The following is a 25,808-nucleotide window of genomic DNA, read 5'->3' as shown; positions in this document are numbered from 1 at the left end:
TCGGGTGGCAGAGCTGGGAGTATCACTTGAGCCCAGGAGATCAAGGCTGCAGTGAGCCATGATTATGCCACTGCACTCCAACCCGGGCAACCAAGCAAGACCCTGTATCATGAATGAATGAATGAATAAATAAAATAACTCAAAACCATATTACTCTGCTTATGTGGAAGACTTTACAGTGTTCGAAACTGTTAAAGATTGGGTTGCCTGCTATAAGATAATTAAATGTCTATTCAGGCAAAACCGTTGAAGATTCGGTTTGCCTACTATAAGATAATTTAATGTCTATTCAGGGCCTATTATTCCCCAACCATATTTTGAAATTTTTTTAAACCATAAAAAATTGAAAAGATGTAAAATAAAACCCCTAATTTTGCATTTGCTTCTTCCTTCCCAAAACTTCATCAGACATCTGCTAAAGTAAGGAAATTTTACTGTCTAACCACAGTACCATTATCATACCTAAGAAAAATAGCCAAGATTCTAATCTAATTAACATTTTATATTCAGATTTCCCTAATTGTGTCAAAAAGTCTTAAGCAGTTTTTTGTTTACATGCTTATTTTATTCAGCATCCAGTCCAGATTCATACTTAAATGGCTTGTCTTGTCATTTTAATGTCGTTTAATTTCAGTTAATCTAGAATCTTTTTTTGGTTGTTACGACATTGACTTTTTAGAGTCGGACTGGACCAACTGTCTTATTAAATGTCCAACATTTTGAATGTATTTCATCCTGATTATATTCAGGCTAAACTTTTTTGGCAAAAATACTATGAAAAATATCTAAAAAGTACCTGTAAATGGTTTGCATCATATCAGGTGCATATCATGTCAGCTTGTCCCACTTTTGGTGTTGTCAAGTTTAGTCCTTAATTAAGGTGGTGAACACCATATCTCTTCATTGTAAAAATTAATATTTTTCTTTGTAATTGTTGAAATAATCTGTGGAATGATACTGTAAGGCTATGTGAATATCTGGTTCCCAACCTTCCTTTGTTCCTTCTGTATGTTCCTTTCTTAGTGGGCTTAGTAAGCCTACTTCATAGTTTCAGCGTCCGTTGATGATCCTGGCCTGAACTAACTATTGTAGTGGGCAGAGGATACAAAATGGTGTTTTCTAGTGCTGTTATCACCTTTATGTTTATTGGCTGGTATTCTTCAGTCGAATGTTTTCTTCCCTCCACACACAACACCACCACCGCCTCCCGGGTTCCTGTCTTTCTTTCTATATGAGTACTATGGGTTTTTTTTTTTTTCATTCAATTTGTTATACTACTTTTCTAACATTTTTTGTGTGTGGTTCAAATTGTCCCCTAATTTGGCAAAGGAGAGCCCATTCATTCCTGCTCTTGTGTCTTTGACATGAACTAGTAAGCCTTTGAGCACTTCCATGCTTATAATGTCCTGAGTTCGTCTGGTACTATCCCTACCCCAGAACTGCAATCAGTCATTTATCTAAAGAACTCTGGTACTATTAATAGATAATGCAATTTAGAAACTAAAATCTGGGGCTAAGTACACTCATTTCTATTGGGGAATCATTGCTTCTAGATCCTGTCAGTGAACATAACTTGAAAATAAATTTTTACAAAATCAAGTTTTATCTTTATTGTATATTTGTGTGCTTTCGTTTGACATGATAGGGAGCCTTGTCATTTATCAATAATAAAGGCTGCAAATATTTTTCCCACTTTGTCATTTGGCTTTTGACTTTGCAGCACAAATGTTGCAAGATATGGATTCAATTTATTTTTCAGAAGGTCCATTCACTTGTCTCCAACATATTGTCCCAACACCACGTATTGGAAAATATCTCTTCTTCTTCATATACCATATGTACTTGAATCTTTTTCTAAACATTTTAATCTGTTTTGTTCATCTACATGGCTACTCGTGTGTTAATACTGCATTATTTTAGTTACAGAGGCTTTTTATGATATATACTAATATTAAGTAGTGTTTATTTCCAGTGGTCACTCGTTCTTTTCCCCTCAGGATTTTTTTAAGGTATTCTTGCATGTTTTTCTATATGATTTTTAGAATCAACTTGTCTAGTGCTGGGAAAAAACTTTTTAAAAATTAAAATCATATTAAATTTATATATTGTCCTGGGGAGAGCTGACATTTATATGATGCTACATTGTCTTGTCACACAACATGGATATTCCAATTAGATACTCCTCAACTTAAAATAGAGTTATAGCCCGATAAACCTATAATATGTCAGAAAAGCATCCAAACCTACCAAACATCATACTTTAGCATAGCCTGCCTTAAACATGCTCAGAACACTTACATTAGATGTAAGTGTACATTAGATGTACATTAGATGTAAGGGTACATTAGCCTGTGGTTGGGCCACATCATCTAAGACAAAGCCTATTTTATAATAAAGTGTTGAATATCTCTTGTAATTTTTTGAATATTCCACTGAAAGTGAAAAACTGAGTAGTTGTGTGAGTACTCAAAGTATGCTTTTCACTGAAAGCATGTTACTTTCAAACTATGGTCAAGTTGAAAAATCATTAAGTCAGACCATCATAAGTCAAGGACCACCTGTACTTTTGTATTTTTCAGAAGTATTTTTGTTCTTCATACTGTTCTACACATTTTTTGTTATATTTATTCATATATTTTATTATTTATATTGCCCTTATAAGTGAAGTATTCTCTTTCATTGTATCTTCTAATTCGTTGAATATGTAATAGAAATTGATTTTTGAGGCCGGGCATGATGGCCCACGCCTGTAATCCCAGCACTTTGGGAGGCCAAGGCAGGTGGATCACCTGAGGTCAGAAGTTCAAGACTAGCCTGGTCAACATGGTGAAACCCTGTCTCTACTAAATATACAAAAATTAGCCAGGCGTGATGGCAGGCGCCTGTAATCCCAGCTACTCAGGAGGCTGAGGCAGGAGAATTGCTTGAACCCGGGAGGAAGAGGTTGCAGTGAGCCGAGATCGCACCATTGCACTCTAGCCTGGTCAACAGGAACAAAAATTCATTCCAAAAAAAAAAAAAGGGAAATTGATTTTTGCATATTAAATTTTATATGATGCTAACTTTCCAATTTATTTTATTAGTTCTGGTACTGATTGTGTTAATTTTAGCATTGATTCTTTTGGACTTACTAGATATAAAATTATATTATCTGCGAAATGTAGTTCACCTTCTTTTCCAATTCTTAAGAAAGGCTTGCAGTCTCAGGACAGATAACTTCTTCACATTAATTCAGCAGAAAAGATCTCTGCCTTCTATAACTGTATTTTATTGGAATATAATAAATTTCATGTTTTCATAGGCACAGATAATCAAAGCATAATTCTATCTCTGTTCTATATAGAAAGATCCACGGGGATTGCCAAAACTGACATAGGATGCTCGAAACAAGTAACTCATAAGATGTCTTGAAAGGGAGGTTAGAGCTTCTCCTGTTCCCAGAACAGTGCCTTGTGCTTAGTGAGTAGCTTGTAACCATTTGTTAATGAATGATACATAAGATTGCTGGATATATGTTCTGTCTTCAAAACTTGGCACATATTCCTGCCTGTTTTTGTTTTGCAGCATATCTGTTTGTCTTTGTTCTTCTTTCTTTGATCATAGTCTTGAGTTAAAAGTCGGTAAGGTTCAGGAAAACTAAAAAAATGTATGCTTTCAGCTATTCAGATTAGGTACAATAGAGTAAAATGTCATGATCTGATTTTCTACAAAATAAATACTCAAAGTGTCTCCCAAGAAACATAAAATTTATTTTATTATCTTCTCTAGACTGTGTTACTATCTGGGAAATTTGGGAAATGTTTAAGTATGGTCATGCATCACTTAACAATGGGGATACATTTTAAGAAATGCATAGTTAGGTGATTTTTTTCATTGTGCAAATATCATAGAGTGTACTTACACATAGATAGTATAGCCTACTACACCTAAGCTGTATGGTATGGCCAACTGTTCCTACACTATAAACCTGTACAGCATATGACCATACCTAATGCTGCAGGCAGTTGTAACACAATGGTAAATAATTGTGTATCTAAACATAGAAAAGGTACAGCAAAATGCAGTGTTGTAATCTTATGGGACCCCCATTGTATGTGTGATCTGTCATTGACTAAAACATCATTACTCAGCACATGACTGTAATGCATTTCAGTTTTGCGCTAAGTTTAGGAACATTACCAAAGGGTAAATTAACGTTTTTAAAGACAGTCCTAGTACATTAACTCAGGCATTCAGATGACTAATACACCTAACACTGCATTGTAGCATATGAATCTGGTGAATGTTGCATAGGAGAATAGATTCATTCAGTTAATATTTGAGTCAATTCTTGAAGACCTTCTATATTTTAAGCATTTGGGTTAGGCACTGTGGATATGAAGATGAAAAAAATCAGGTCCCAACCACAGGGGCTAAACAAACACATAAATGGGTCTCAAGGGTTTGTGGCTTAGAGGTGTGGGTGTCAGTCCAGGTACTGCTGCTTTTAGTTATATGACCTTAGGAATGTTACCTACCTTCTAATTTACTTTCTCAAAGCCACTGTTTCCTTCCTTTAAAATAGGGTTATCTTGTTATTTAGTAATTAACTTAAACTTCTTTTGTGTGTATTTGACAAAGTCTCACCCTGTCACCTGGGCTGGAGTGCAGTGGTGCAACCATAGCTCACTGAAGCCTTGACCTCCCAGGCTCGACTCAAGCCATCCTCCCAAGTAGCTGGAACTACACATGCACACCCACATCCAGCTAATTTTTTTTTTTTTTAGTAGAGACAGGGTCTCACTATGTTGCCAGAACTAGTCTCAAACTCCCAGGCTCAAACAATTCTGCCTCAGCCTCCCAAAGTGCTGGAATTACAGGCATGAGCCACTGCACCTGGAGAGAATTCTTAATAGCTCTTTTTTGTCTGTTTTGTTTTAATTTAAAAGACTGATTCTTCCATTGGCATCAGTGTCACTACCAGTTCTAGTTTATTTCTTCTTCAGGTTACTGAGGCTCTTGAAGAAAGTTATTTTCTTTGCCTCTTCATGATCTGTTGCCCCAGCTATACTGTTGGAAGTCTGAATTGTACCAAAATCAAACCTGCCCAACTGATACCCCTCTGCTGAGGCACAGGAGTAAGCCTCTCTTCTCAAGTCTCATTAGTTGCAAGTTACAACCATCTCCCAATGACTGGGACTGAATGCCAGTTCTTCCAGAAGCCAGTTCTTCCAGGTGTATAGACCCTTTTTAGGGTTATTATGATTCATAGGATCTGCTAGGCCCTTAATGTACTACAACATTAAACTTACAGATACTGCCCATTTCCAAAGGAATTTGTAGCTTCTGCTGGCTGAAAGCCCTCAATGAACTCTGAAAACTTAATTTTCTACTCACACATTTGGAAAAAGCCTGCTTACCTTGCACAGATCCTCGCTCAACACTGAGTAGAACCGACCCTCTTCCTTGACATACTGGTCCTGAGATCCCAGGAAAACTTCATTCTGATATACACTCCAGGGTTTGCCAGCCTCCTTGTCTTAGTCTTTGTAGATCTCTAGAAAGAAACTAAACTATATGACTTCAAATGTTAAAATCTCTAGAGTAGAAAGGATGTTCACATAGAAGTTTATTTGAAAAGATTATCACGAAGATAAAAGTTGTGAAGGTAAAGATGATCTATAAAATTAAATGATAGGATAAAATTTCCCTGAGCAGAAGAATGATAAGACTCTGCAGGTCAAAGCATTTATCAAGTCCCAGAAAAAGATGAATGATAACAAAGGCACTCAGCCATACTCTGGTGAAATTCCTGATTTCCTAGGTAAAGGAAAAATATCATAAGCTTCTATAGAGGAGTGACAGGTTCTTTACGTAGGAAAGAAAATCAGATGAGCACTTGACATATCTAAAACACTAGAAGCTGGCTGATAGTGGAGTAACATATAGGCAACCAAGATAAAGAGTTTCTTATCCAAAGGAAGGCAAATTTGGATATACCAGGATTTAGAGAGTACTGTAACCAAGTGACAACTGAATGAAACAGAAATCTCAAGACAGAGGAAAACATTAGATTTTTCTGTTAGGCATAGAGAAAAAGATTAGATGTTTTCTTACACTATGTCATTTTGTTTCATAAATTCACACTTAACACTTCTACAAATTCCCATGCATTTTTATCTCTTTAAACTTAACTATATAAAAAGAATAGAGAAATAAAAGCCTTCTAAAAGTTTAATCTTGATGTGGAGCAAGGAGATATTGGTAAGTATAGTATCTTGGTTGGAGAGAGGTTCAGACATGAATTTATTTGGATAAATAATAAATGTATTTATTACTGTTAGAATCCAGAAGGTAACTAATAGCAGATTTTAAGTGTTGGTAAAATTGAAAACAAAAATTCAAGATCAACAGGCAAGAAAAAAAGGGAGTATACACTGAAATAGACCAAAAACAAGAAAATTTTAAAAAGCAACAATATAACTAATTGGAAGTAGAGTTTTGCTTCTAATTAATATGTACATTGTAATGATCATCACTCTTACCATATTATTGAGAAGACCTCACATAAACTAAAAAGCCATCAAAGAGATGTGGTCACAGAGAATTCTAAATAAAATAAATTGCAAAGAGAAATGAACCTTACTGCATCAAGAAGTAAAGACAAGCAGTCACTTTAATACATGGGAACATTTACTAAGATAGAAACCAGGCAAGCAGAGGAGCAAGCCTTCTATAAGCAGAGTTACTGCTGAGGCAAGGAGAGATGAGCTGAACTTCTAAGTACTGTGTGGACTGGCATGATAGATTGGAATCTGAAAGATCCCAAATGTCACACAGTCCTATTCGCCTATCAGTTCTCCTCAAGAGGACTTTTGCAGCTTAAGCACTGACAGGAAACTGGGAGAAAGGCAGAGAGAGTTCTCATAATCTCTAGAAGTTTAAATCCCAAAATCTCCCTAGAAAGAATAACTCATCTCATTTTGGGGAGAGTTATAATAGGTGTATTGAAATTAACTAAGTAACAGCCCAGTCCCAACCCAAGTCAACTCCTGATTTGAAAAGAGATCTACCGCTTACCCTAGGTTTCTGAAAAAGGAAATGGTGAACCTTTTCTGAGGGAAGACGTTTTCTATTTCAGTCTACTGATTACATGTCTAGCAGTTCTAACCTATAATCAAATTCTGAGGCATAAAAATTAGCAGAAATAAATGACCCATAAGAAAAGGAACAATGAATAAAGGAATCCTACAGATAATCAAAATGTTGGAATTAGCAGACAAGAATTTTAAAATACCTGTTACACATATGTTAAATAACTTATGAGGAACCATGAGCAAAAGGAGTGCAAGGATGGAGAATTTCATGAAAAATAAATGAATGCATACTCTAGACCTGAAGAGTATAACAGATAAAATGAAAATTCATTAGATGGGCATAACAACACATAACAGCAGATAACAACAGATAGGACACCTTAAAAGAAAGGACTACTGAACTGGAGGACAAAACAATAAAAATTATACAGATTATCCAAATTGAAACAAGATAAAGAGGAGGCATGGGAAGAAGAAAGAGTCAGATCTGTGTGACCCTATGAAATGGATTAAACATGCAATTGGGGTTGCAAAAGGAAAATAGAAAATATGGGTGAAGAAATATTTGAAGAAATAATGGGCTAGTAGTTTTCCTCTAATTAAAGACAACCTATAGGCATAAGCTTAGCAAGGAGAAGTAGTCATCAGCATTTCAAGCTTGTTTCTATAACTGTGTTGATGCTGTCTCAAAATGGCAGATAGGAGGCAGGACTTACTTGCAGCTCCCACTTGGACGGACAGAGCACTGCGCAGAGAATCACACTGTGAACTTTTGCTCCAAGAACTACTGCAGGAAAATACCAGAAAAGCTGAGAGATTCCACAGATCTGTTAGAGGAGGGAGCTTGCTGCTACAGGCTCTGTGAGACGGCTGAAAAACTTAGTGCCCAAAGTGTGAGAGAGAGAATGTCCACCTCTGAACACACATTCTCACTGGGGAACCTGCAGGTCCAGATCACCAGAAAAGGATTTGACCTTACCTGGAGCTGAGACAAATTTAGAGAGCTGAGTGAAATATAGGGGTAGAGAAAGCTGTGGGAAGAGCCCTGTGGGCACTCTTGGTCCTCAGGGAAGCCATTCCTGCATTCCTGACTGTCTTGCAGGAGTCCTTGGGGAGGGCCGCCATTGGAATTGGAGGAAGACCATAAAGAGAAGGAAACGTCTAGCTCAAGTTTATAACAATTTCAACTGAAGGCAAAGTTTCCTGGACAGAATCCAAAGGAAGGAGCAAATGAGGAGTGCAGATATGAGCACAGAATCCACAGCAGGTGGGAAAGTGCAAAACCTGAAAGCCCTGCTTGCTTTCTCAGAGGGGAAGCTTATGGCCTGGGGCAAGTTCTCAACCCTGCTCACTGGCTGCCTGGAAATAAGCTCCTTGCTGCTGAGGGGTAGAGTGGGAATGAGAGTGACATTTTGGGATGTGTGGGAGCTGGATGAGGCCTGGAAAGTCTTACCAATAGACTCAAAAGTAAAAGAAAGAACATAAGAGCTGAAAGAAAAGACTTTCTAATTAACCCAATCCGACAAAGCCAAATAAAAAAATTTTTAAATGAACAAAGCCTCTTAGAAGTTTGGTATTATGTTAATGACCAAATCTAAGAAGAATTGGTGTTCCTGAGGAAAAAGAGAAATCCAAAAGTTTGGAAAACGTACTTAAGGGAATAATCTAGGGAAACTTCCCTGGTCTTGCTAGAGATATAGACATCCAAATGCAAGAAGCTCAAAGAACACCTGGGAAATTCATCACAAAAAGGTCATCACCTAGTCACATCATCAGGTTATCTAAAGTCAAGATGAAGGAAAGAATCTTAAGAGCTGTGAGGCAAAAGCATCAGGTAACCTATAAAGGAAAATCTGTCGGATTAACAGCAGATTTCTTAGCAGAAATCCTAGAAGCTAGAAGGGATTGGGATCCTATCTTTAGCCTCCTCAAACAAAACAATCATCAGCCAAGAATTTTGTATCCAGAGGAACTAAGCTTCATAAACGAAGGAACTCCAAAAGGAACCCTCAAAACCATGTAAATACATGGAATTTAAATAAACTGATCCCAAATGATCATTGGGTCACCAACGAAATCAAGATGGAAATTTAAAAATTCTTTGAACTGGATGATAATAGTGATACAACTTGTCAAAACCTCTGGAATACAGCAAAAGCAGTGCTAAGAGGAAAGTTCATAGCCATAAATGCCTACAATCATCTGAAAGAGCACAGGCATACAGATCACACCTCAAGGAACTAGAGAAACAAGAACAAACCAAACCCAAACCCAGCAGAAGAGAAGAAGTAACAAAGATCAGAGCAGACTTAAATGAAACAATAAAAAAATACAAAATATGAATGAAATGAAAAGCTGGTTCTTTGAAAAGATTAACAAAATTGACAGACCATTAGTGAGACAAACCAAGAAAAGAAGAGAGAAGATCCAAATAAGCTCAATTAGAAACGAAATGGAGGATATTACAACCAAACCACTGAAATACAAAAGATTGTTCCAGGCTACTGTGAAAGCCTTTATGTACACAAATCAGAAAACCTAGAGGAGGTGGATAAATTCCTGGAAATATACTATCCTTCTAGATAAAACCACAAAGAAGTAGAGACTCTGAACAGACCAATAACAAGCACAAAGATTGAAATGGTAATTTAAAAAATTGCCATCAAAAATAAATCCAGGACCAGATGGACTCACAGCTGAATTCTATCAGACATTCAAAGAAGAGTTGTTACCAATCCTCTTGACACTATTCCAAAAGATAGAGAACAAGAGAATCTTTCCTGAATCATTCTGTGAAGCCCGTGTTACCGTAATACCAATGCCAGGAAAGGATATAACAAAAAAAAAGAAAACCACAGACCAATATCCGTGATGAATATAGATGCAAAAATCCTCAATAAAATACTGGCAAACCAAATCCAGTAGCATATCAAAAAGATAATGTACCATGATCAAGCAGGGATGGTTTAACATATGCAAGTCAATAAGTGTGATATACAACTTAAACAGAATTAAAAATAAAAGTAATATTGTCATCTCAATAGAAAAAAGCATTTGACAAAATCCAGTGTCCTTTATGATTAAAACCTTCAGCAAAATTGATGTAGAGGGGACATACCTTAAGATAATAAGAGCTATCGGTGACAAACCCACAGTCAACGTTATACTGAACAGGGAAAAGTTGAAAGTACTCCCCCTGAGAACTGGAACAAGACAAGGATGCCCACTTTCACCACTTCTGTTCAACATAATACTGGAAGTCCTAGCCATAGCAATCAGACAAGGGAAAGAAATAAAAGACATTCAAATCAGTAAAGAAGTCAAACTGTCGCTGTTTGCTGATGATATGATTGTATATGTAGAAAACCCTAAAGACTTATCCAGAAAGCTCCTAGATCTGATAAATTAATTCAGTAGAGTTTCTGGATACAAAATCAATGTACACAAATCAGTAGCACTGCTAAACACCAACAGTGACCAAGCTGAGAATCAAACCAAGAACTCAACCCCCTTTACAGTAGCTGCAAAAAAATAAAATAAAATACTTAGGAATGCACCTAACCAAGGAAGTGAAAGATCTCTACAAGGAAAAGTACAAAACTGTTAAAAGAAATCACAGATGACACCAAAAAAATGGAAACACATCCCATGCTCATAGTGGGTAAAATCAATATTGCAAAAATGACCATAACTGCCAAAAGCAATAAAAAATTCAATACAATTTGCATCAAAATACCACCATCATTCTTCACAGAACTAGAAAACAATCCTAAAATTCATATGGAACCACAAAAGAACCCATGTAGCCAAAGCAAGGTTAAGCAAAAAGAACAAATGTGGAGGCATCACATTACCCAACTTCAAACTATATTATAAGGCTATAGTCACCAAAACAGCATAGTACTGACACTAGACCAATGAAACAGAATAGAGAACCCAGAAATAAACCCAAATACTTAACAGCCAATTGATCTTTGACAAAGCAAACAAAACATAAAAGTGAGGAAAGGACACCCTATTCAACAAATGGTGCTGGGATAATTGGCAAGCCACATGTAGAAGAATGAAACTGGATCCTCATCTCTCACTTTATGCAAAAATCAACTCAAGATGGATGAAAGACTTAAATCTAAGACCCAGAGTCATAAAAATTCTGGAAGATAATATCGGAAAACCCCTACTAGACACTGGCTTAGGCAAAGACTTCATATGACCAAGAACCCAAAAGCAATTGCAACAAAAACAAAGATAAATAGATGGGACTTAAACTAAAAGGCTTCTGCATAGCAAAAGAATCAGCAGAGTAAACAGATAACCCACAGAGTGGGAGAAAATCTTCTCAAAGTATGCATCTGACAAAGAACTACTATCCAGAATCTACAAGGAACTCAAATCAGCAAGAAAAAAAACAATCCCATCAGAAAGTGGGCTAAGGACATGCATAGACAATTGACAGTTGTCAAAAGAAGATATACAAAAGGCCAACAAGTATATGAAAAAATGCTCAGCATCCCTAATGATCAGGGAACTGCAAATCAAAACTGCAATGTGATGCCCCCTTACTTCTGCAAGAATGGTCATAATCAAAAAATAATAGATGTTGGTGTAAATGTGGTGAAAAGGGAACACTCCTGCATTGCTGGTGGGAACGTGAACATGAACAATCACTGTGGAAAACAGTGTGGAGATTCATTAAAGAACTGTTAGGTTGGTGAAAAAGTTACTGCAGTTTTTGCCATTAGTTTCAATCAGCAAAATCCACAATTACTTTTGCTCCAACCTAATAAAAGTAGCGCTTTTGGTCCAGCAATCCCACTACCGTCTACCCAGGAAAAAAAAAAGGGGGGGGTCATTATACAAAAAAGATACTTGCACACACGTTTATAGCAGCACAATTTGCAGTTGCAAAAATATGGAACCATCCCAAATGCCCATCAATCAACAAGTATATGTATATACACCACATTTTCTTTATACACATATATACACACACACTCACACCTACACACACACACCATGGAATACTACTTAGTCATAAAAAGGAATGGAATAATGGCATTCACAGCAACCTGGATAGAATTGGAGACTCTTATTCTGAGGACTTTGGGAACTTGGGGCAAAGGGTGGGACAGGGGTGAGGGATAGAAGAGTACACATTGGGTACAGTGTACACTGCTTGGGTGACCGATGCACAAAATTTCAGAAATCACCCCTAAAGAACTTATCCATGTAACCAAACACCACTTGTTCCTCAAAGACCTATTGAAATAAAAAATAAAATTTAAAAAAATAAAATTTGAAAGCTTAGTAAAATGCAAGAAGGATACACACATACGCATATACATATATATAAATGAAACCATAGATACCTCCTAAACTGAAGAAAATGAAAAATTTACATTCCTTTAGAGTATAAATATACACGTGTGTGTGTGTGTGAATGAAACCATACCTAGGTACCTCCTGATTAAACTAAAAAGAAAAGTACAAAAGCAACCAGAGGGGGAAAAAAATGTGTTAGGTTCAGGGAAATCATAGTAAGAATGATGCCTTCCTTCTCATAAGAAGTAATGGAATGAAATCATTTTCTAAAAGCAAATGGCTATTAACCTAGATTTCAATACCCAGGAAAACATTCTTTGTAAATGAATCCCTACTAAAGATTTTTCAGGAAAAAACAAAACATAGTCACCAGCAGACTTACACTACAAAATAACAGGGGGTTAATGATCTCATGTGAAAGCCTGGATCTGTAAGAAGGAATAAAGATAAATATATCGGTTTAAAACAACAATACTGAAAGTGTATTATGATGTTTATAACATATAGAAGTTAAATACAAGGCAGCAAAAGCCTGAACGGTGGTTGGATAAATGGGGTTAACACTTTTAAGTTGCTTATATTATTCTTGAAGTAGAAAAAATCCTAATTCAAAGTATAGTAAAGTTGTATGTTGTAATCGCTATATTAGCCATTAATAAATATGAAGAGATGTAGCTAAAAAGCCATCAGAGGACATAAAATGGAAGAGTAAAACTATTTGACTATTCCAAAAGAATATAGAAAAAGAGGAAGAAAGGAACAAAAAGAAATGCAGTAAGATAGCAAAATGCTAAACTTCAACAAAGCCGTATGAGTAATTGCATTAAATGTAAATAGTCAAATCATTGAAAGGCAGAGATTGTTAGACTGGACAACCTAGCAGTAATGTTTATTGATAGATTGATTCTTTATTCTGCTGACAGACTGCCTTTCTAATTTTTTTCATTTTTATTTGTTGATAGGTCGATTTATTCTACCTATATTCTATATTCCTGAGTTCATTAGGACATATACAGATTTTAAAATATTTCATAATAACATCAACATTTTAACTATATTCCTTTACAATTATGTTGAATGAACATAACATGTATAATTTAGAGTATAAACAATAGTATTTTTATTTATTACAGATTTACCAGAAAGTAAGTGTATTATTAGTGTTCTCCAGAGAAACAGAACCAGTAGGAAGTCCATAGAGAGAGAAAGGTTTACTTTAAGGGATTGGCTCAAACATTGTGGGGGCTGGCAAGACCAAAATCTGCAGGCTAGGCCAACAGGAGGGAGACGTAGGAAAGAGTTGCAGTTCCAGTCTGAGGGCAGCCTGTTGGCAGAATCCCCTCGCTGTCAGGTGAGTTGTCATTTTCTTAAGGCCTTCATCTGATTGAATGAGGCCCACGTACATTATGGAGGACAGTATGCTTTACTCAAAGCCTGTTGATTTAAATGTTAATTCCATCCAAGACCTTCAAAGAAATATCTAGAATAATGTTTGATCAAGTATCTGGGAACCATGGCCTAGTTAAGTAGAGATATAATACTATCCATTATAGCAAACTATTTATTTTAAGCTTTCAATTATTGTTATACCTTAATAAAAGTGAAATGAGATACAGATAGGTTTTTAAGTAAAATTTACCTAAAATAAGAAGTTATTTTGATACATTTTTTCTAAAGTTTATTCCTTTCTATTTATTTTTTACTGCAAGCTTGAACAAACATGCATAATTGTATCTCCAAATGATATTATTTATATATGTAATCTAAATTTAAAACTAAGATTATAACTTTGGATAATCCACTTTTTGAAATTCTAATTTTCAAAACATTCTTATCCTAAAATTGAAACTCTAAAATCTATAGAGTTTTTTGGTTTTTTTTTCTTGTTATCATATAAACTATGTGTATAGATTTTTTCCTGGTTTACTTTGGTTTTTATTATTTTAAAGTTCCTTTACTCCAATTGAAATTACTTTCTATTTAGATAAGAATTTAAAAATCGGTAATCAGCCTAGGTCAATTTTATAGCAGTCAGATTACAGTAGCGAGAAGACGTGTGTGAGATGTTGTTAATTGTGTGTGAGATGTTGTTAATTGCTGAACTCTGGCATGACCACTCTCATTTGAAAGCCAGTTGCCATGCCACACAGTTCTCAGTGGTTGCAGCTAGGATTGTGAGACTGTAGGGGCTGACAAAGTTGGGATTTCTCAATTTATTCTCTGTATGCTTCTGTATTGTTAAAATCTTACAATAGGAATCTACATTACTTGAGTATTTGCCTGCGTGTTGTACCCTTTGAAAAAAAAAAATTTACCCAAAACTGGTGTTACTCTATGAAGAAGAGTGTCTTTCCATCAAAATTACCTTAAAGATTTTATTACACTTAAGATGAAACTCTGTTAATTTGCTCTGTGGTAGTTCTTCAAAAAAGGATATCCATATTTTACTAGACTCTTGTAGTCAGAAACTGTAATATATTCATCTTTTATCACTGGGTGCCAAGAATAACCACTCAAAAATATTAGTCAATTGAATGAAGGTAGTATAGTGCTTTATACTTCACTGGCTAACAATAAATGTTAAAAAAATTTAATGAAACAAAAACTTTCTTTAATCATGTTTCATGATTCATTTTGAAAATACTCTTGCAAAGCGATAGAAAGTGATTGTTTGTGTTGATCTCACTTAATCCTTTACCATACTTTAAGAAAAATGAGTCATATGCTTTTAGAAGAAGAACTAATATTTAAACTAGGAATTTTACTAATTGCTATTAACAGACATTGTAGTTCTTGCCTCTAGTCCTGCATATGACAACCTTTAGCATTATTTGAACAAACTGTTAATATCCTAAATTATAGGTTAGTTTGCTAGTAGACAGAAATTAGGAATTAAACAAGACCCACACTTGTGTTCATTTTTAACTTGAGTTAGACTTTGAACCAGTGTCTTTACAGATGAGATGTCCTATGTCACGTCCTGAAAGGCTGTTTATTACAAAGAAATGCAGTAGAGAACATTGAGAACAAAAAGATAAATCCACAAATGATAAAAGAATATTTCTCGAGATTAGCCGTCTGTGTTACCATTTTAAAGGAGGGAATCAGGGGAACATTTTTCTTCAGATACTCATGGTGATTGAATAAATAGAGTATGTCATAGTAGGAAGTCAGATGATCAAAGAGAAATTCAGATGGATTTATTTATTCTTTTGAGAAAATAAGACAGTGGTGATTCACTTCATAGCCCTTGTGACACTTCTTTTTAAAAACTTCATATCCTTGAATCAGAAATAAAACTTTCATAGAAGAAAAGCAGCAGAGCCCAGATAATGGTGTGATTTTTGAGCTGAGAGCAGGATATGGACGCGTCTTGCACTATTGCTAGGCATCACTTGAATGGGAAAAAAGACTTAGCTAACCTTGAGTCAGTTTAGCTAAACTCACCAACTGTTTCTGACCAAAGAATTCATGATACATCTTTAAAGGATCCTGCCTTCCGAGTGAGACTTTCTTCTTGGAAGCTGTGTGAGTCATAATAAATGTTTTTCCACTAAAATGGCATAAATATTTTCAACATGAAATGGACAGGCTTAATAACCAAATATTCACATTGTTTTCTTTCCACAGGGATCATCAGCATAGGAAGAAAGCCTTGTAACCATCAGGTAGATACAGCACCAACGGTAAGACAGTCTGTTGCTGCATTGTTAAAAGTGTTAAGAAACTACAAAATTATACTGGTTATAGTTACAGTGGCATTGTAGAAAGCTCTTACAACCTCCCTTTTGCCGAAAGTTATATCCCTGCAAGATTGGTTTTTATTAATGTTGTTAACTTAGAGATAATTTATAGTTTTGATAATGTAATGTAAATATTTGTACAAATTGATTTTTACCGTTCTAAAAATGAATGTTATTTTGTGCACCAGCATCAGCATCATTATTTAAAGTGAATGTTTTATAATAGTGAAAAAAGGCCATTATGCTTCATTTCTCTTATAGGTTACTTTGCTTTATTATTATAGAACTGAAGTCTTATCTTTTATCCCTCTTCTCAACAAAAGGCATTTAACAATTATAGCATCTATTCACTATATTTAAAAAGTTTTATTAATAAAAGGAAGAGAATTAGATTTCCCTTTTAGTCTCTAAATATAATATTTGTGTGAAACATATATTAGTTGCTAGTTTGCAATTAAAAGACTCATAAGGTGATATGGAGTACACTGTACATTCCCTAGTCCTACTCTTACTTCTTATCCTTTGTATTCATAAGTCTTCCACGTACTTCCTGTGATTCTCCATTTCCTGCCGTGAGAAAGATTTGGTGATATAGGTTGAGTATCCCTTATCCAAAATGCTTGGGACCAGAAGTGTTTTGGATTTTGGTCTTTTTCAAGTTTTGGAACATTTGTGTTACACTTCCTGCATCCCTGAGCCAAAAATTAGAAATCCAAAATGTCCCAATGAACATTTTCTTTGAAAGTCATGTCAATGTTCATAAAGTTTCAGATTTTGGAGGATTTCATATTTCAGGTTTTTGGATTAGGGATATTTAAACTGTACCAATTAAGAAAATAAAGATGGCCGGGCGTGGTGGCTCATGCCTGTAATCCCAGCACTTTGGGAGGCCAAGGCGGGCAGATCACAAGGTCAGGAGATCGAGACCATCCTGGCCAACATGGTGAAACCCTGTCTCTACTAAAATACAAAAAATTAGCTGGGCGTGGTGGTGCATGCCTGTAGTCCCAGCTACTCAGGAGGCTGAGGCAGGGGAATCGCTTGAACCCAGGAGGTGGAGGTTGCTGTGAGCAGAGATTGCGCCACTGCACTCCAGCCTGGCACCAGAGCAAGACGCCATCTCCAAAATAAATAAATAAAGATAATATTAAAGTATTTGAATTGTGTTGATGATTAATATATGCCTCAGTAGCAAATTGACTCTATTTTCTATTTGTAGTAAATCCCTATGATTGATTTAACATGTTTGATAACTTAATATGTGGGACTCCAGAAAAGACCAGTACATGAGGAATTAGCATACTCATTAAAAAGTACTTGACTGTAGTATGTATGTTTCAGTTATCCTTTAGTAAATATGCTAAAAGAGTAGCCATAACATGATTATAAATTTTATTCTTTAGTATTAAAAAATTAAAGATGGCAATTAAGAAAAATTTATTATTTTAATATATTTGAATAATATACTCAGTCCTTTTTGATGTATTTTTTTGAGGAAGGATTGGCTGCTCTTCTCCTTCTGTGTCTCTGCTACAAACTAAGGATGTTACTACCTCTCTCCATGACAGCCTCCCAGCTTGCCAACACTTAATCTTTGCCCTTTCTCCATCACCTGTAAATGGAATCATAAGTCTGTTCATTATTATTACCCAATGCTCTCTGGTCCCAGACCAGAACAGGTAAAGTCTGATTTTCACAGAAATGTAATTTTACCTATTTCCATCCTTGAACCTATATTCTCTTATTTTCTTTAAAGGGCTTAGGAGAAGAAAATGATTAGGATAGGGAGGGAAAAAAAGGAGTCTGTCTAAATATGTATCAAAGTAGGATATTTGTAGCCCCAAACTTTGTATTCTGCTGACTCAAAAAGAAGAGATACCATGATTTAAGTATCTGTTAGAGCCTGAGAAAAAAACAGAAAGGGAGTGAGCCAGGATTTTAGAATAGCTGAGGCTGGGACCCCGAGTGACTTCTCGACCCCAGACTTAACCCTCGATTCCCAGCTTACTTCTTTACCCATTTTCACACCCACATCCTGCTTGCTCCAAGTACTGCCATGAATGGCAGTTCTAGGAGAGTGCTATATGCTAGTTGCAGCCATTAAATGGGTGAGGGAAATGAGCAAATGAGAATTTATCAGACCTCTTTTCAAAGGAAAGATGTTTTTTTTTCTCTCTCTCTTTTTGAGACAGTCTCGCTCTGTCGCCCAGGCTGGAGTGCCGTGGCTCAATCTTGGCTCACTGCAATCTCCTCCTCCCAAGTTCAAGCAGTTCTCCTGCCTCAGCCTCCTAGGTAGCTGGTATTACAGGTGTGCGCTACCACGCCCAGCTAATTTTTGTATTTTTAGTAGAGACGGGGTTTCACTATGTTGGTCAGGCTGGTCTCAAACTCCTGACCTCGTGATCCGCCCGCCTCGGCCTCTCAAAGTGCTGGGATTACAGGTGTGGGCCACCGCGCCCCGCCGGTATGTTTCTTAACATTCCATGTTGGAATTCTGAATGAAGTTTACAGTAAATATATGGTTATGGTCAATCAAACTTGAGTTTGATTCTATAGTACTATAATATAATCCAGTGTCCCTTCAGTAAATAAAGATCAGCCTGAGAACAAAGCCACCTCTGTCCCTTTGTTCCATGTCACCTCTCACTCTCTTTTTAATTTACTTGTTTCCTTTTTGTTTTTGATTTACTACATGAACTTTGATTTTTTTTGTTTGGGTTTTTTTTCTTTCTTTCTTACAAATAGTACCGTATTTGTTTTTTTGAGATACCTTTAATAGAAAGTGAAAAAAAAATCTCCACATGACATGACATGACACCCCCTCCAGGAAAAAGAATCAAACCTCTATTTTAACTGTCTGTAATCACTTAATTTTTTTTTTGGCATGCTGAGCTCTTAATTTTGTTTATACCTCAGAGTACATTTTCTAGTTGTTCTTCAAGAATTAGAAAATGGGAAGTGAATTATCCGAGTCTACATATTTTTAAATACTTGTCAGTTGTCTTTACTATTAGACAGCTTGCCAGGATTTTTAATTACTTGAACATAACCTTTTCTCCTCAAAATATTGTGGAAATTGATTATCTTTGCATTCTGGCATTTAGTATTGCAGAAGAGACATTGGACATCAGACTGCTAGTCATTCTCTTGTGTAAGGAACCTATGTGGCCTGCTCGTATATTATAGATATTGTTTTATTTTCTTTATACCTGATGTCCTAGGTCAGTTTTGATGGTTAAATGTGTGGCTTTCTTTTCACTGATTTTTGTCCTGAATGATATTCATTCAGACACTGTACTATTGATAATAGAAAAAGTAAATAAGACATGAGATAATCATGATATTAGATTATATGAAAAGATTTACATCATGCCACTTTAAGAATTAGTCCTTCTGCACCTGCTTATCGCTTATAGTAAGTTAAGGATAATATCAGCCTCAGATTAATCAGAGGTTATTGTCTGAACCCTAAAAGGCAGGTGTAAAAGTTAGTTAATTGTTAAGTCAGCACAAGTTTGAGTCCTGTATTTACTTTATATGAAGGACTTATTTGCAAACCAAAGGGAAATGGCAACTAGCATAAGGAAGTATTCCCCCAGGAACATAGTTAAAACATATCTACCTTTCAGTGTACAGTCATACGCGTGGCAAATCCCATAGCTTTTCACATTTTCTGGCAGAATTAATATACATGTAAAATACATTGAAACATGATAAGCCATACTGAATATATAATTTCTAATGTCTTGAGTAGTAGTGTTTTTGAATCTCTTCCAGTGAAAACTAATATGATAAAATTCAAATGACGTCAATATGGCCTATTCGAATGAATAACTTAAATTTTGTACAACTCCTACATTCCAAAGTTGTAATACTAATATTAATATTTTTAGTTTTTATTCGATGACCCTGTAACCCCTGGTAGAGAGAACAAAGCTTCTTTTAGCAAATGGATTTTGGGCAGTATATAAAATTACAGCTTGCATTTTCACAGAGGCCTACACATCTATCACAACAGGTTGAAATAAAATCCAGACTGTCTCATCAGGATTATACCAACTATGAAACACTTGCCATGTGTCTTTGTCTTAAGTATTCTTTTAATTATTAGAATTTAAAGCATCCTAACCTGATCGGAAATTTAAATGTTGATTCATTATTCTTCATATTTATAAGACCAATTTTAAAAGCTATTAATTTATTCCTTCTACAGTTACCCTCTTCAAAGTTTTCCAAGGGCTAAATGAATTTTTGCCACATGATTTTTCATCAGTAGTAAACTTTAATATGCGCTAGACTTATTTTGTTATTCTGAAATATTTCTGAGATGTTTGTAATGTTGTTTGCCATTAACACTAAACTTATTCATAAATGTATTGATCTGAATCATATAAATTAAATTTTATCCTGAATCTCTTGGATTATATAATATCTGTACTTACTCAACAACTGTTGAGTTGTGACTGTTGTAAGATTGTTATCCTTGTTTAGCCCATTCTGTAGATTCATAAGAGTGCCACCTATTGCACTATTATACTTTTGTATACTTTATACATATATTCATGTAAAATATGGCTGTTTCATATTTTAACATAATAACTGGGACAGCTTATATGTAGATACATGTATGAGTTCAAGTGAAATGTCCTTTATTCAAAGGAAGCACTTTATTTTCTACAATTTATTGCATTTTCCAAGAATTCATAGTATGTAAACTGGGGTGAATGGGCCCCTATAAAACTCATAAAGTAGAACCCATGGCCAATCTCTTCCTGTAGGTAATTGCAGGGTGGAGAGGGAACTAATAAACTATAAGCTTTTATAACTTGTCATAAAAGAACTTGTTTTCACTTATCAATAAAGTAGCAATTCAAAGCAGTTCTATTGAAATTCAAATATAAATGCAAAATATGTTCTCTTTAACAACCACTTGTAGTCTTCCATAATATAACATTTTTAAGTATATGCACATCAGTTTATTTCTCCAGACATTATAAATTATGAAACTTATGTTGATTTTTTTTCCCATTAGCGTACCCTGCTGGCATTTATGTTTTTCTTAGACTTTTTTCCCTCCATTTCTTTTTCAGTTTTGCTAAATTTTTATACCTGAAAAACTCTTAAAATTCTGAAAATTTTATATTACTGGAAGATATAACAGCAGCATAAATTGAATTTTCTAAATTATCAGGAAACATTAGATATACAATATACATAGGATAGTAGTACCATACCAAGCACTGGAGAGGTATGGAAGTACTATGGGAAAAGTAGAAATACCAAAAAAAAAAAAAAAGCATAAAACATGGTTTTACAGGTGTTTAGATATCATATCGATAGATAGGTAGATAGATCGATAGATAGATAATGTGTCTTTAGTTCTTTGATGTCATTAGAAAAGTGATCTGTAAACAACTAAACTCTAATATATGAAATGAATAAAAAATTCAGAGCAATAATGGAAGGGATGTCATGTTACTGAGGCAGTTTGTGCCCAAGTATAGGAATATGGTGTAAGGCTTTGAGTGCTGTACGAATTCCCAGGACTGAAGTGGTTTAGGAAGGCTGTTTAGAGTTGGAAAGTGCTAAACCAGATCTTGAAAGGATGAGATTTTTAAAACAATAGGATTTGCTAGACCAGAGTAACAGTGTGACCAAAGATCATAGAAGGGCACACTGTGTACACAGAGTTTATAGATGGGTAGAAAATTTGACTGCAGCAGCGTAGATGAGATAGTGGAAGATTATAAAATGTGATTTGGGCATAATTTATAAAGATCATTGAATGTTAGGTTATCTGTATAAGCAGTAGTAAGGCATTTGATCATGAGAATAATATGATCAAGGGAGTAATGTTTTAAAAGGATTAAATAAAAGCAGCTCATGGAATTGCAGGTGGTGGCGATAGGAAGAAGGTAACTGAGCTGTGAAGCTACAGAAATCTACATTTGTGGTGATAAGGATTTGAACAAGGGGACTATCGGGATCAATCTGGAAATGGAAGTAGAGGTATGCTTATAAAAAAGACTTGGAGATGAGAGCTGATGAAAGGGACTCAAAGGAAAACTTGTAGTTCAAAAGGGAGATCCCATTGTTGGAAGGCCTGGGCGTAGGTTATGGGAAGTCACGTATAATTGCATGCAGGTTCTTCACAATAGGCATCCAAAGGCCCCATCCGAGAAGGTGGCGTAGGTCCAGAGTCTTTAGAAACAGCTGAGTCAGGAACGATTCTCCTCCTACCCACCTCCGAAATCTCTTCCACAGAGCTGTTTATCCAAACCACAAATATGATCATGTATTTAAGATCCTGTGGTGTACCTCATCACCTGCCAGATGAAAACTTAATTGTTTCCTATGTCATTTGAAACCCTTCGGCTACTTTTCTAAACTTATCTCCAGTTCGTCCCAGTACTCACTCTGGCCACTGAGTTATTTGCAGTTCCTAAATATGCCTATGGTTTCTCACATAGAGAAGCAATGTTCAAAGTAAAGAACACTGATTCCAGAACCAAATTACTTGGTGTCGAGTCCTGATTCTTTGGCTGTGTTTGTCTTTAGTCACGTTTCTTTACCTCTTTGTGCTTCAGTTTGCTCATCTGTAAATGGGGATAATACCTACCTTGTGGAATGTTATGAGAAATAAATGAGTTTATGCAAATGGGACCTCGATATATTTCTGTATACCAGCTGCTGAATATTATTTAATTACAGGAGATAGCCAGATATTAAGGACAAGAATATATTTCAAGCTTGAGAAGTAAAACTAGGTCAAGAATCAAAGGGAAGACCCAAGGGTCCCAGTTAGGTCAAGGAGATCAGAAACAAGGAAACCTGGTGAATGTTGCCTCCCACAGCTGGCTTGTGTCTTAGTCAATTTTCTTTCTTCTTTTTTTTTTTTTGTTGTTATTTTTTTTTTGTTTTATTTATGTGTGTATTTATTTATTGCATATTGTGACTCTTCCCTGGAATCAGTGCAGAAGTTCAGTTACGCCAGGACAATAGGCATGAGCTGCGACTATCTGGGGCAACCCTAAATATCTGATCACCTTATTCATCAGTTCTGTAAGTGATGATAGCCGAAGTGATCTTTTACAAATGTAAATCAGAATGGGATAACCTCCTGCTTAACACCCTCAGTAACTTCTCCTTATGTTTAGGATAAAACCCAAACCCTTTCCCAGGGCCTATAGGACCTAGCATGATCTGCTCTCTGCCTATCTCTTCAGCATCATCCTATGTTACTCTGTTCTGAGTTTCTTGAGCATGAGTAACCTTTCTCCCACTCACCCATGGACCTTCGAATATTTGGTCTCTCTGCCCCTGAATATACACAAGCTTTTGCATAATAGGCTTTTTCTTGAGATCCCAGGTAAATGTTAACTTTTCAAAAGACCTTCCTTCACCCCCATTAGTCTTTATTATTACACCTTTTTTTTCTCAGCAGTTATCCCAATTTGGAATTTTTTTATTTATTTTCTTATCTGGTCTTCCTCAGTTGGATGTATGTTCCATGACAGCATGGACCATGTCCATCTTACTCACCACTACTTATAGGCCTTCAGTGGATACTGCTTAAATGAATGAATATATATGTGATGAAACTATAAAAATAAATAAGAACAGAGGGCCAGCCTGGATGTGTGTCCATATTTTAAAAGTTGGAAGAAGAGCCCTCAAAGAAGACAAAATGTAGAAAAGGAGGCAGGAGATCAGGGATAATGTAGCATCTCGGAAACCAATGCAAGTATGGAAACGGAGGGTGTTTTTATGCTATCTCTGGGAGAATGAGAGCAGGGCCCAGAAAGGAAGCTGGATGGTCACACTAGGAGGCATGGTGAATCAGAAGCAATTCAAGAGGCTCATCATGAGAGGAGATGGAAAATAGAATAGCAATTAATTTAGCCCTGTGGATATGTTACTGACTCATTTCAGAAAAGAAAGAATTTTGCCAAAAGAACTGCCATGAGATAAACCTATATAGAATGTGAAATAAATATTTCTTTTTCCATGTTCTGTGAAAGTGAAAAGTACAGTTTGGGTAATTATACAACAGTATCCCGTTCAAAATAAATATTTATCAGATGGAAGGAAAGATCCAGCAGTATGAATGAGGCAGGAGAAAGATGCAAACTGAGTTTTAGCATTTGACAAAGGAGTAGAGTAGGTCATTTGTGCAAGGTGTCTTACCAAGGGACTTACTTTTCTAATTGCTAAAATGAGGAGAGTTGAAAAAATTGATCTTAAAGTCAACTTTTGGGTCTAAAGTTCTGTGAGTCTTTTTCAACTGCTCGTATTGCTCACAGACAATATATTAGAGCAGAAAAATGAAGCACATCTCTAGTGGTCATCCTTTGAATGCTCACTTATCATTTTGTTCATTCTTAGGATTCAGTTAGAATTCACTTCCCTATATTATAATGTGGCAGTTAACGCCACCACCATTTTTGTTGAAAACTTCATGCTGCTTAATATGTGGGCATAGGTTAGGTGTTGTTGGTAGATCAGAATCTAAGTCTCTTCACTATAGGGCCCAGTCCCTACCTTCATAAAATCAGTGCTTGATAAACAATGCTAAGCAGTGGGATGTGGGATCCATGTATCTGTGCAATTTAGCCAGCAGATGGGTTGGAGAACACATATAGTATATAGTGTGACAGAGGGAGGACACTGGTCAGGCTGCCTAGTGTTCTACTGAATGAACACCCAGTAATCTGTTTTCTTCATTTCATAAATTCTCACTATTTTTTCTAAGATAAGAAAAGGGGCAGGTGCAGTGGCGCATACCTGTAATACCAGCACTTCCAAGGCCGGAGGATCACTTGAGGCCAAGAGTTCAAGACTGGCCTGGACAACACAGCAGGAACCCGTCTCTTAAAAACTTTTTTTTTTTAAATTAGTCAGGTGCAGTACCATGCACCTGTTGTCCCAGCCTCTGTGGAGGCTGAAGCAGAAGGATCACTTGAGCCCAGGAGTTCAAGACTGCAGTGAACTACAGTCGCACCACTGTATTGCAGCCTGGGCAACATATAAATATTAAATTACTAAACTTAAGTAGTGCTTTGTTGTGAACATTAATGATATAATAAAGGCTTACATGTATTGAACACTTACTGTGTTACCAGTATATAGTTCTGATATCTATGCCTACTTTTATTCTGCATAATTCTATTTGGTAGATATTATTATTTCCATTTTATAAATTTGAAACTGAGGCACTGAAAAGTGAAGAGAGGCTTCCCTAGGATCACACACATAGTAAATATAGAGCCAAGAAGTTATTTTCTCTTAACATGTTACATAAAAGCCTCTGAAGTTATTGAGATTTCCATCAAGAGTTTTTCAGAGACTGTGTTATCTACTGATATTGGAATATTGTGATAAGAGTATTGAGACATTTCTAGTATGTTTCTAGTCATTTAAGTTCAGCATATGAAAAGAGTATCAGTAGTTACTAAAGAAAGTGTACCCTTACTTGTGGATACATTCTTTTCAGGGAAAATATAAAAACTAGTTCTATGTTAAGAACACTGTGTTCATTAATTACTCAAGTTTTGTTCTTTGCTACAGATAATTAGTATATTAGCTTTGCTCTGCATTTAGATCATTGTAGTACAAATAATTTTCCTGTTATGTAAATATAGCTCTTAAGATGTTTGAGGACTGATGT

The 25,808-nt window shown here is 35.8% G+C and overlaps 1 protein-coding gene across 2 annotated transcripts in view; it reads left to right on the top strand.

Moving 5' to 3' along the window:
* Positions 1 to 25,808, top strand: part of AHI1 (Abelson helper integration site 1) — a 209,378-nt gene that overhangs the window by 115,622 nt on the left and 67,948 nt on the right. For both annotated transcript variants that reach the window (XM_025383909.1, XM_025383908.1), the window contains one exon: positions 16,029 to 16,084. In XM_025383909.1, coding sequence (XP_025239694.1) covers positions 16,029 to 16,084 — 56 coding nt within the window. The remainder of the gene's footprint in view (positions 1 to 16,028; positions 16,085 to 25,808) is intronic.

This window comes from Theropithecus gelada, chromosome 4 (genome assembly GCF_003255815.1).
Source record: "Theropithecus gelada isolate Dixy chromosome 4, Tgel_1.0, whole genome shotgun sequence".
NCBI classification, from domain to species: Eukaryota; Metazoa; Chordata; class Mammalia; order Primates; family Cercopithecidae; genus Theropithecus; species Theropithecus gelada.
Note: the sequence above shows the minus strand (reverse complement) of the source record. Positions and strands in the feature narration are given on the sequence as shown.